We start from the raw sequence: 13208 nt of genomic DNA on the forward strand, positions 1-13208 counted from the left end.
ACCAAAATGTTCGATAGCATAGGTGGACTGTATTTAGCGAAAAAGGGGCGAAAGAGAGAGTGAAATTTAGGGCCGATGGAGCAGGAAAGTTGGGATAAATTGGGGATAAATAATAAGGAAATTGAAACTAAAGTGTGTATAGGTGTAAGCGAAGTTACCTTCGATCCGGAGACAGTGGGAACCAAATCGTTGGTCACCGTTGGAGACCGCTGGTGGTGATTCTGGCTTTCTGTCGCAAGCTAGAGGAAGCGTAAAATCGTTACCTGCAGTCGGCCAACTTAGACCTCAGATTTTCCCCGCCACGGATGAGTTCGGCGTCCTCCGGTACACAACACTGATCTTAATAATGTACTAAAAGTACTTAGTATAGTAGTGCTTTAAATAAAAGGTGCGAAAATAGACGAGAGCGACGAAAGGGGATGTGAACTGGTGGTAGGTTTTTGACACACTCGCTCTGTCAACTGTATGACAGAGCAACAGTTTATTTTTTAAATATTTGAATTTTAACTGTGACAAGGTGTTGCCACAGTGAATGCGAAAAATACATTGTAATATGAACGGCATAATTGAACAGCTACTAAATTACACCTATTTAGATGAATAAGGTGTCTATCTATACACTTTGACCCGGGTGAATTAAGCCATAATCTTTAAACAACTTTTAAATCACAAGTAGTATATTATTTATTTATTATATTCGACTATTCTTCTTCTAGGTTTGGTTTTATATGAAAATATTCCGTTCCCGGGTTGAATTTTTAACTCGTGTATGCCGTGCCGTCATAGTGCTGAGTGCATCGACTACGGCCGTGTTGCTCATACACCTTTAAGCCCAGGCGGAGGCAAAGTGTGCCGGTTAATTTCGTAAAATAGGAGGGAACGCTAAAAGTGTTTTTTTATATAAAATAAGTCGTTTATTAATCCTTATGAAATTGTTCATATGAAAATAAGTAATTCATAAAGATTTTACGCCAACACAAACCATTTCTTAAAAAGAATCATAAGATGCCTTGAGAACCGGGAAGAACCGGGAATCCCGGTTCCGGCCATGTTCAGAACCGGGAAATAAAATTCTTGGTACCGGGACCGGTACTGCATGCCCTAGTATTTTGGACACTACAATTTAAAAAAAAACCGTCGATATGACTATTTCGTTAGTAAATATGCATGTAGGAAAACCAATTTTAAATATAATTTGTTGTCTTATTAGGTCATGACATGTAGACCATATAGATATCCAACGAGTCTATTATATAAACAATGTCAATTGCTATCTGTCAGACAATTAACTATATATACTACTGTTAGCGTTGAAGCAGCATAAGCTTACCCCCTATGATCAAAATAAAATTACAAGTAAGCGAACAATGACAAATGTATGTGCACTATATAAATGCAGATTGGCTACTGCCAGACGGCAACAGGGATTTATGAGAATCTTTATATATAATAAGATTAACAAAACTCTAAATATCTATCCCCTACCTAAACATGAGTGTAAGAGAAAACTTAAGTCCTGGTTACTGGCATTAGACTATGATCAAACTGAAAGCATCCTACATTAGAATACTCACACACATACACACACACACACACACACACACACACATACACACACACACACACACACAATATGTATATATATATAATGTAATTGCTATGCACTCATATTAGAATAGCATTGTTTTCTGGTATCAAAACAGGCCCTATAATTAATTGCTTTAAATATAAAATAAAAACAAAATGGGAAATGTAGTAAATAAGTCATACTAGATTAGATGTTCCTTATATAGTTTCTATTGTCTAGGAGAGGACACTGACTTCTGTAACACAGGTCTTTACCTAGCTCAGAAGTCAGGGACTTCAAAACCCACTTAGTAACTTGTTTTTTGTCAATAAAAATATTTTATTTTATTATTTTTTATTTATTTATTGAATTTCGATTATTCGATTATTTTGCGTTAATGTTTCATTTCGTTTGCGTTATGCAAAAAACAGCTTTCTTGAGGACTTATAATAAAACATAACAATATGAACGTACAAAACACACGTCCGAAAATTAACTGGTGACAGCAGGAAGGCATTACGTGAGCTAATAAAACCTGCACCTCTGGGGCATTGTGGGGCAACATGCGCCAAAACGGAGGCTTAAATATACGGGTTTCGATTATTTGTCGAGGGTCACGGTGTATATCCATACATACTTAATGTTAGGAGTACAGTAAAAAAGATAGTTTTATATTCAACGTCGGTGGCAGACAAGCATACGGCCCGCCTGATGAGCGGTCAGCGTAGTCTTTACACATTTCGTTATACAATAATTTAAATGCCTGATTCAATTCTCATAATAACCCCTCTCTCTCGGCGCCCGTGACCCTACAGGCTTTATAAACAGGCAGATCTTCACCAAACACATACACTACATACATACTATCGGATACATTCTGGAGAGTGCGCACAAGAACTGCATGACCTGATCCCACCTTCCCCTTTCCATCATCGGACGTCCAGGCGCGGGGAGCGAATGCACCCGTTCGTGGTTAACATCCCATTTGTCCGCACAAAACGATTTGCCTCGTCTTTTTTGGTAAGGACGGCTAAGGAATGGAATGCGCTCCCGTCATCCGTATTCCCTGAGAAATATGACCTCGGTCTCTTTAAAGCTAGAGTGAATAGGCTATTACTGAACCGGTGAGCTCCATCTTAGGCTCTGTCTTCACTTTCCATCAGGTGTGTCTAGAGCCAATAGCCGATCAGTTTATCATTTAAAAAAAACACCAATCCGATTATGACATAATGTGCTATTTAAAGCCCATGTGCCCGATTGTTGCGGATTGCGGCCGCAAATATGATTGTTTACTTAGCGCGGGTGGTCGGTTGAGCTCCACGGATGAACGGCTTAAATATTGTGGTTTCGAACGCGTATTGCGCTAAAACTGCTAATTGCTTTTTCCGTATCCGTATCAACTAATTTTGCTACTTAGTTGACACAATTTTATTAAAGCTACCAAACTAGTCTGGGTGTCTGGCAACCTACGAGCTGGCGCATTTTTTGCCCAAAAACTCAGCCTCACTGTGCAGAGGGGGAACGCGGCCAGTGTCCTGGGAACAATGCCTCAGGCTAATTTAGGATTAGGTTTTTGATTTATTTTGTAATTTAATCTCTGTTATTTAAGTTATATTTTAGCTACGTTTGTAATTTATACACTGTTCAATTCAATATCATGTGTACATGTGTGTATTATGGATATGTGCTTTCTTTACTAGTGTATGGCGTTATGCTGTGGAAAAACTGTCCATGACGTTAAATTACGCAAACATACATAGTCCATTTTCAGTTCTAACTTTTGTAAAAATTAAAGGATAAATTAATAAGAATTCATTTTCTCTGACGTTTAAAAAGGATACTTCCACTCAACAATATCGATGCAGACCTTCCTAATCGGGTTCTTGAGCGTGAGACAGAAGAGCGCGCGCTTCGGCCTCTCCTGTAGGACTTTAGGGCCTCTCCGGGCGGTCTTGCGGGGCGCGGGGACCGGGATCAGGGGCCCGTCCGGCTCGGGGGGGTCCGCCGGGGTTCCGGCAGGGGCCGCCGGGATCGGCTCTGGTTCTGGGGCGCTCATGGTTGCCTGGAAAGGAGAAGATAAAAGATATAAATAATAATTAATTGCTAGCTTGGGCTAGCTGCTCCGCTGCTGCTTGGGCCCTGCCCCGCTGCTGGCGGCACCCTACGTTAGGTTTTTTTTATAATATGTTTATATTATTTTTGTATACATTTTTGTATTTTACTTTTATATCCATATTTATAAACCTAGCCTAAGTTGAAAGACCTACGCTGAATGACTTCCTTAGATCTACTCCGCCGGAAGGATGATTATAAGAAAACAGCGCGCCAAAATTTAATTATTATGATTAACTAGCGACCCGCCCCGGCTTCGCACGGGTTAACAAATTATACATAAGCCTTCCTTTTGAATCATTCTATCTATTAAAAAAAAACACATCAAAATCCGTTGAGTAGTTTTAAAGATCTAAGCATACATAAGGACAGACAGCGGGAAGCGACTTTGTTTTATACTATGCAGTGCTTAATAAAAATCTATATTTATACCTATGAAAAACTCTGGCATCTACTAAACTAAAAACACTTTATACAGTCTTGGACAGTTTGGAGATGTTAACGCCTCTATAAAGTATACCAAGACGCATTATAAGTAATTTTCGACAGGAATCGAAATTTTTATTAAATATTTCCAAAGTTGCTCTAAATTTCCCCAGATTTCGCCTTTCACCGGACCTTTAAAAGTAGACACAAACTGTCTATATTTGGACGGGAACTTTCTAAATTTATACGTACCTACTAGGTATAGTTATTTCCAATCGTTGTGCGCGTGTGCTATTAATAAATATGACCTGACCCGCTCCATTAATAAATGATGACGTCAAAGACATTTTAGAATAGTCATTAGCTGAATGCCTAGCATAAAACAAACTCCCCTGAAAAGTATTAATAAATTAACTACTTCTATAGTATGTGCGGAAAGATAAAAGTCGTGGAATGTATTCCACGAGTCTTCTCTTTCCGAGCAGACTTGATTAATTAATTTCATCATAATATATATCTGTAATTAAATAGTGTCGCATAAGAAGCTAAACGTACAGAGAATTTAACAAAAAATAGCTTCATTGAGCTATTACGATCATGTGCATCCCATTTTTGAGTATGGCAATCTGCAATGGGGTAACAGAAGAATGTAGTGGAATTGTAAACAATAAACAGCACCTTTGAAATTGGGCCTATTTAGAAAAGATAATAAAACAAAAGAATTTATTTTTATAAAGTTCTTGATACTATAACATTGAGGATCTGACCTACAGCCCTACATATAATTGATATTGTCGTGCGTGAAATACTACTTGTTGTTAAAGTCAGTAATTATGAACAAAGTACATAAATGGCGTGTGGAATTATCGCTACAGTGTTAATTAAACAACTGTACCGATATTCGGAACCTAAAGTAATATATTGAGAGTGGCAACACTGTAGTTAGTCGTATTGTCCTTTTCTAGCATATACGTCCATCTCTCTCCCACACCCCCACCACTTCAGGCAGTTGCGTTTGACAATTTTGACAGTTACAAACAAACGCAAATTACGTAGTCATTGGCTTGCTGTTTTTCCATCTGGAAGGTCGTGAAGCTAAACTGCTGGTGAGTTTTTGAATTTGTACCCCAGTTTAGCTGACTATATTGAAAAACAGTTTCTAACGGCTTTTGCCGTTCGAAATAAATATTTAAATTTAGCTGTCCGTTAAACTATCTAGCAAATAAAAATGATCCGGAATAGTGATGTGCAAGTATTTTCAAAGGCTGCCTGCGCGCACCGTGGCTATGCCAATGAAAATACTAAAACACATGGTAGAAAACACATCGAGCTGGTAAAGCGTGCACGTGTCACCATTATAATTTAATTTTATTAAGTCTCTTCCGAGTCTTGTTAGTTTAAATCTTTGTGTGTGTATAATAACGGTTGAAATTATATAATACTTAAATGGTGATGTGTGGAGGTATACCCTTCAAGTGATTTGTGTTTTCGAATACGAATGGATCGGATAGTTAATACGTGTTACGTAGAACCTACGTATTAAGGTAGAAGCTTATAGACGTGTAGGTTTTTTATCTGTCCAAGTATCTATCAGCAATTTATCTTTTTATCCCGTTCCGGGTTAATATAATATTGCAAAATTAATTTTTTGGTAATAAACTTGCTGATAAATAACGTGTACCCGAATAGGAGTCGACGAAGCTCCGCTTCGCGGGGCTTCTATTTCCGCTCTAAGGGACACAAGGTAACGAACAAACCTACATCGCAAACATTGCATTTATTTTTGTGGAAAGTGAGTACTTCGGCAGTACATAAACTTAAATCTGACTAGACATAGAGAGAGATTAGCATGGCTCTGCGCAAGAATGACATGCGAATTCGTGAAGTATTTCACTCTGTATCTACCAACTTATATCTCTCCAACTAGATCTTTGATTTATGTAGGTAGGTACCTACTTAAATATACAACTTAGCAGGTACTTACAGCTTAAAAGGTTAAGGAAAAGAACTCTTGCATGTAGGTGCTATATGTGCTTGTGTTATTTTGAATTTGAATAACTTGATTATTAATTCTATACGTAACTACATACAAGAGGGTCAATTCTTAAGCCTACTTACCTACCTACATAAATAGTACACTTAAATTAAACGTTTCAAATAAAATCGGAAGCCTGTGACATGGAAGGGCATTAACGATACGGGAATCTTTAGATTGATTCATTGACGAAGACGCATGGTTTGGTTCATATTGTCAAATTATATTAGTTAACTGTAGAGTTAAAGTTTAGTTTTGGCAAATCTGCGCGTCACCGTGAATGACACTTTCTAAAAGTGCCTGTTAAAGCCGGCGTAAAGCCTTTCACCTTGTCGAGCAAGGAACCCGCAACTTAGGGAATATTACCCATAAACTCAGGGTATTTGATTTGAATGATACTTATTCTTAAACTTACGTCTGTTATGGTTCCACCTGCTAAGGTGCGCCTAAGAGAATCTTTTATTCGTTCACAAACTAACGTCAAGTTATTTGTAATGAAACCAATATATTATGTACCTATGTAAGCCTGCGCAAGGCTGCCATGTTTCCACCTGCGTAAGGTGTGCCAAAAGAATCTTTGATTCGTTCACAAAGTGACGTCAAGTTATTGATGATGATATTATAACCTATGTAAGCCTGCGCAAGGCATGTCAGACATATTCACAGAAATATAAATGATATGGTCATAACACAGGCGTGCGAGTAGACCACAATCACAAAAATATTACAAAGATTAAGTTGTAAATATCTCTTTTTAGAGAAAGTAAAAATGGTTTAAAATAATGTTTTGGGTAAAAATCAGTCGAAATAGGCAAGGCTTCGTTATTAGAGTTTTCATTTTTGTTTACCAATCTATTTCAAGGGTCCCGAACACCCTATTGGCTTAACCCAAAATTGGGCTAATTAACTGTGGTAAAAGTGAAAACTGCTTTCCATTTACATAACATTTCTAAAATTATAATAGGTAAAATAAAAACCTAAGATTCCAGGCCTATCTCGACTCATTTTTATTTTAAAGATGAAAAAATCTTTGCACCCTAATATAAAATTGTGGTCTGGAGACGCTAAGCCTCATAACTTGGGTGGCATAGATAATACTAAGAGATTTAGTCACCTAATTTCGACTATAAGCCCAGGCAGAATATTGATAATTAGAATAAGGAGTGGTCAATTCTCCAAGGTCCATATAATCTGTGGACTCTAATTAAATCAGGCTCGGTAAGCTCACGACACGACAGAGCTTACGATTCCATTCTGAAATAAGCTATGTTTACAATATATATTACCCATGGTGTGAAACAAACAGCCTGCTCAAGGTGTACAAAGGGTCCGTTTAACGGCCCTATAAATATCTAAAAACATTTGAAGTCTAGGCCTGCTACAATATGGCAGACTAGAAATAAATACATATGATCCCAATGTAAGAGCAGCTCACAGTTGCATAAATTATGTTTGGCTGGAGAGCACTTGTCTTTCAGTTAACATGTTTACGAGTACCTACCTATGTACACGACATGACCAAGGTTACCTACCTTTTTACATAATTATTATATCCCTGACTGCCATGGTATATTAGGAAAATTATCATGTGCTGGCGGTGCTGCACAAGCATGTTTGAAATAAAATATACAAAACTGGCCTAACGGGCGTTTATGAATTATGTATTTTACACCCTTGTGTCTGTATTGTGACCCTGGAAGTTTTAAACCACCTGTATCGTAAGTGCTCCTATGCACGGATTAAGTTTATAATAAACTACCCATGCCCTAACCTCAAGGGCAAGTGCTTCTATGCACGGACCAGATACTGTTATCACTTATTTCACTTATCATGACTAGTCATAGTTTGATACTATCTACACGTTTAATAAATTTAAGACCGTGGAATGTACCCACTACAAAAGGTTTTTAAAAATAGTGACTGAATGGTTTGCACGAACGGTTCTAGCACAGTTTCTGGGCGGTCACGTCTAGGGCATGACCCTCTAGTTCTCAATTTATACAAAATTATAGCATTGTGATACTGTTCGCTTTGCACAATAAAATAGGGGAACAGGAACACGCCTTGCGAAAAGGCGAAGCTATTTTGAAACGCAAACCTTTCAAAAATAGATTGAAATATATAAATAATTATGTTTTTGGTGTGGAACATGTAATTGTACACCCAAACAAATGCAATAATTTATTCTATGTTAGCAAAACTCTGCCAAAGTGTTAGTCTGTCTCTACAGTGTAACCTGAAGGCATCAATGCACATGAATCTCTTGAAACATGGTGGATTAACTAATTTACACCCCGTCTGTGTCTTGCTCCTACCAAATCCACAAGTTGAGGACCTCAACCTATCTAGGCACCCTTCTTGCTCGAGACCTGAAAAATAATCTCATGCAGTCAAGTGTCGGAAAACCAGGTCCACACTCTTAGCACTACCGTGAATATATCTAAGAAGTCTGTATACTGCCTTCCAGGGGGCGGGATGTTAATAGACTAGCCTATATAGTAGGCCAGAGATATAGTATACAAAAGCACACTGGCCCAAATCCAGTAATATTATATGCATTTCAGAATACAAAATAATTGACAATTCTGCGTATATTGGATATCAAAAAGTTACAATTACCTACCCTTAGGTTATAAGGAGGATAAATATACATAAATATCAAATAGATTCGACAAAGTGTTGACCCTAGCATTGGATAAAATAGGTTAAAATCAGAATTCAGAAATCAGAATTTATTTATTTGTAAACATAGGCAAAATAAAGATCTTATACAATAGCTTACGTTCCACTATGTTTTGCCATTTGGCATACAAATATAAAATCAGAAGAGATGGAGCATGCACTAATTATAATATGATGTCAACCGAAAAGGTTCCTCTTAAACGGCATCTGCGCTGTTGGCTTTGGGCCCACGGGTGCCCGGCAAAAGGTCGGGGACCCCATGGTTCCGCACAGTTATTGCAAATAATGTAAAATCACAAATTAAATACAAATTTTCATTTTGGTTAAAAACACATATGCGATGAGCTAAGGTTTCGAATTAAGTACCTTATTCTTAATCTGGAAAGAGAAGACTGAATATTCAGAATTAAGCTATGTCTATGAATGGTTTACATAAATTAAGCCACTTTAGCGTTCAGAAACAATAAAGTTTATGTCTACTAGTAGGCACCAGATGAGGTAAACTACTCATACTGCATATATAGACAATAATGAGTACAATTAAGGTCACTTGATGATAGCTAAACATGAATATAAGCAGAATGAGCTGCACCTATACAAATATCATTGATAAAGCTCTGTGGCAATTCTACATTAACCATTTGAACGCCAAGAGCACCAAAAAGCGTCGTAACTAGTGCCCACATGAGTATTATGATATGGCTTAAGCTCTCAAAGTAACCTTCACAATTTTAAGTAAGGTTTGTTTAGGTCCATTAGCTCGCGTTCGCGTTAGTAAAGCGTACAAACGATTAAATGCATTTTATAGCTATAACCAAGTATATAGCTCACACTGGCTCACAATCATTAAAAGAATTAAGTAAAATCATTAAAAGTATTCCCTATGACATTTTATTAAGTACCTACCCAATATTAACTTTGTGGGTAGTGATAGTGATATAACGAATATTTAAAATGTTCGTCTACTTGATCCTGAGGGATTCTGGAAATAAGAAAGGTCTTGTCCTTGTTATATCCTGCAACTGCTTACCTTACTAGATAATTATTATCAAATTTGTCAATAATTGGGAGTTATAAATAAAAACTACTCGAGTACTTTATGATTTTTATCTTTTCATATTTGAATTACATCACTCCATATCACAGATGTTGTATGCTCCCTGAAGAGTAGACTGACTTATCTTCTTTTACATAGTTTCACATACATATAATTAAGTACTATAGCACCCTTGTGGTGACTCACTTATTTTCGTTGAAAATTTATAAGTACCTACATTAAATACGTATATAAAATGTAAAGTTAGTATCATAATGTAATGGTATATAAAATTGTATGCTTTACTAAATACCTCTCTCCTCACAGGTGTTAAAAGTGGTTAAAATAAAGGGTGTACTAGATAATTAATTAAACACTCCTAATATACATAATATAATCACATTGGCTTGGCGTCTTCCCACCACCAGGCGATAACAAACACGTCTCAATATATTACTTTAGGTTCCGAATATCGGTACAGTTGTTTAATGACAGCGTTTTACACAAAAATAAAACGCTAATTAAATAACTTACCATATTCGGAACCTAAAGTTTTAATCCTGCCTGGTGTAAATATGTATAATTTTGAGACAATGACTACGTAATTTGCGTTTGTTTGTAACTGTCAAAATTGTCAAACGCAACTGCCTGAAGTGGTGGGGGTGTGGGAGAGAGATGGACGTATATGCTAGAAAAGGACAATACGACTAACTACAGTGTTGCCACTCTCAATATATTACTTTAGGTTCCGAATATGGTAAGTTATTTAATTAGCGTTTTATTTTTGTGTAAAACGCTGTCATTAATGTAAGTAGTCGTTCACAACAACACGTAAGGTAATTATTTTGTTAACAAGCCTTCATGCCACATTTAATGGTGTGGTGGCCCGACTATACACAGAAGGAAGGGCAATGTTTTATTTACACTTTCGCTTTTTAACCCGAATATGTTTTTCTTGTCAATAAAAATAAAATGGTTTAATGCCACAAAAAAAACAAGAGGTACGATACGTTTTAACTTTAATTACTTTATTATATTTAAGTCTTTTTAATTAAGAAGTTAATTTGGGCATCGACAAAATGTCACTTTATTTAAGTAGGTAATTAACTAGGTATATCTTTCATTAAGTATATCAACCTATTAAGTATATCCTGTATATCTTTCATCTTGTATTAGCGCAGTTTCAGCGATTCAGTGGATATAATATACTAGCTTTTGCCCGCGACTTCGTCTACATGGAGTTAGTAATTTGGGTAGCTTATTTTTACCCAATCTGCTTTTTAACGATTCCCCATACAAACTTCCACCTCTCTTTTCACCCCCTTAAAGGGTGATTTTTGGGATAAAAACTACCCTAATGTCCTTCCCCGGGACTCAAACTATCTCCATAGTCTCCATACCAAATTTCAACTAAATCGGTTCAGCGGTTCAAGCGTGAAGAGGTAACAGACAGACAGACACACTTTCGCATTTATAATATTAGTATATGTATATCAGTATATCAGGCACCTGCCGCGATAGCAGAGGACGCTGGTTCGATTCCAGCCTGGGGCACTGGAGGCCTTGGTCACTTTTTCTTATAGTAATATGACATTTATATAAAATTAGTATATGGCTTTATATAACGATTGTGAGATTGCATCTATGTAAGAATGATAATATATCTGTGCCAATACCTGATATATTATAAACTAAAGTAAATATGATAGACAGGGACACGACGGGAAGTTTATATGACCCGACCGGCGGGATGATAGACTCGTATTTTAAACAGTGTGTCAGAAACAGGTCAGAAACAAACATCGGTGGCTCGTGGCATTTGACGTTTCTGACAGACTAGTGATGTGACTGTATCTATACGAGTCGAGAAAAGGAATAATTTAAAAGGTATATGACAATTCGTGATAGACATTTTTTTTTCTAAATGTTTAAATTTATCCTGCGTCTCCGCCATATTGGGCCCCATACATTCCAAGACTCTTCTCTTTCCGAGCAGACTCTAAATATTTAGTACTTAATATTTTAAAATAAATTGGATGCTCACTTAGAGCATTTTTGGAACGATGTTAGGCTAATAATAAATGACTGTTGTCATGACAACCTATACAAAATGACGGTTCGTAGACTAAAATTATTCGTCAATTGAAATGAGTGGGTATTCTAGATTTATCCTAAATCCATTCGCTCTAATTCTAATCACTTCCTTATGTTTTAGTTTACATTTTTTGTGCCAAGGTCACAATTGAACTACTGTTCTAAAAGCTACACTGCGACTGAAAGGCAAATTTTCCATTAGACATAAAATATGAGCCATTGAACTCCAAAACGGCCGGAACGATTATGTAAATTCAATTCTATTAAGGCCGTGCATCGAAAAATAACAGGATCTTAGAAACGTGGCAGTGGCTAGCCCCGGAAACAAACAGTAGTGATTTTCGGATATATGTTTCTTGACTATATGATAAGTGATTTCGTAGTAGTCGAAACACGAATGCTTAAAATTTTCTCGATAGAAAATAAATCCAAACTTACGTGTTCATTTTTCGGTTTTAGCTTCGTGCAACTAGAAAACACATCCATATCCAGCACAATCCACCTTACAGCAAAGGTTTTCATCTCGTCTTAACTTTCAAAGAACTAAATATTAACTTATTATCCTTTACCGATGGATTTATTATCGATTTTTGATTTTATGAATTCAACAGCAAACGCCCATTTTACGCAGTTCGGTTTCTCTTTCTGTCATGCGTCAAAGTCATAAATGCATCCTTTATGCCAGTAATGTTAGATGGCCGTCGTGCCTCAAAGAGGTAAGACCTATGTCACTTCGCGCAGCGCTCCGAATTACGTAAAATTTTAATATCCAATAAACGTTGAGTCGTAACTCCATTGAGTAGTAACGGAATCGGAGGTAAACCTATGATGGTGCCTTCTTACAGGCCTATACGTTACGCATGTGTGCGTGTTTGCTTAGCTACGTCATGCTACGTCGAAATCTATACTCTTTGTCAGTTACAACGGGTTAGGAAATTTCGACAGATATTGAAATGTATCGGTAGCTGTTTGGTATTTAGCCATCAGAATCTAACCGTAACTTTTTGCTTTATTTTTGTTTGAAAATAAAATATCTATACGAATATATTTTTTGCTTTTTTCTATTGTAATGATAAAAATAAATCTAGTATGTTTCATGCTCAAATAATTTAAAATAATTGAATAAATATTAAAAACTAATTGATATTATTCGTTTTAATTATTATATTATTAAGTTTGTTTGAATAAAATATATTATTTCAATAATACGAAAAGTTATTATATTTAAGTACCACTAAAAAAGGTCCCTACTTACA

The 13208-nt window shown here is 36.5% G+C and overlaps 1 protein-coding gene and 1 non-coding gene across 2 annotated transcripts in view; one reads left to right on the top strand and one right to left on the bottom strand.

Moving 5' to 3' along the window:
* Positions 1–13208, bottom strand: part of LOC134658393 (muscle calcium channel subunit alpha-1-like) — a 126911-nt gene that overhangs the window by 58340 nt on the left and 55363 nt on the right. The window contains exon 3 of the mRNA XM_063514077.1: positions 3409–3629. Coding sequence (XP_063370147.1) covers positions 3409–3623 — 215 coding nt within the window. The 5' untranslated portion in view covers positions 3624–3629. The remainder of the gene's footprint in view (positions 1–3408; positions 3630–13208) is intronic.
* LOC134658558 (U6 spliceosomal RNA) lies at positions 5902–6005 on the top strand. The gene has a single exon (XR_010097708.1). It is a non-coding gene; the product is annotated as a U6 spliceosomal RNA (small nuclear RNA).

This window comes from Cydia amplana, chromosome 22, assembly GCF_948474715.1.
Source record: "Cydia amplana chromosome 22, ilCydAmpl1.1, whole genome shotgun sequence".
NCBI lineage: Eukaryota > Metazoa > Arthropoda > Insecta > Lepidoptera > Tortricidae > Cydia > Cydia amplana.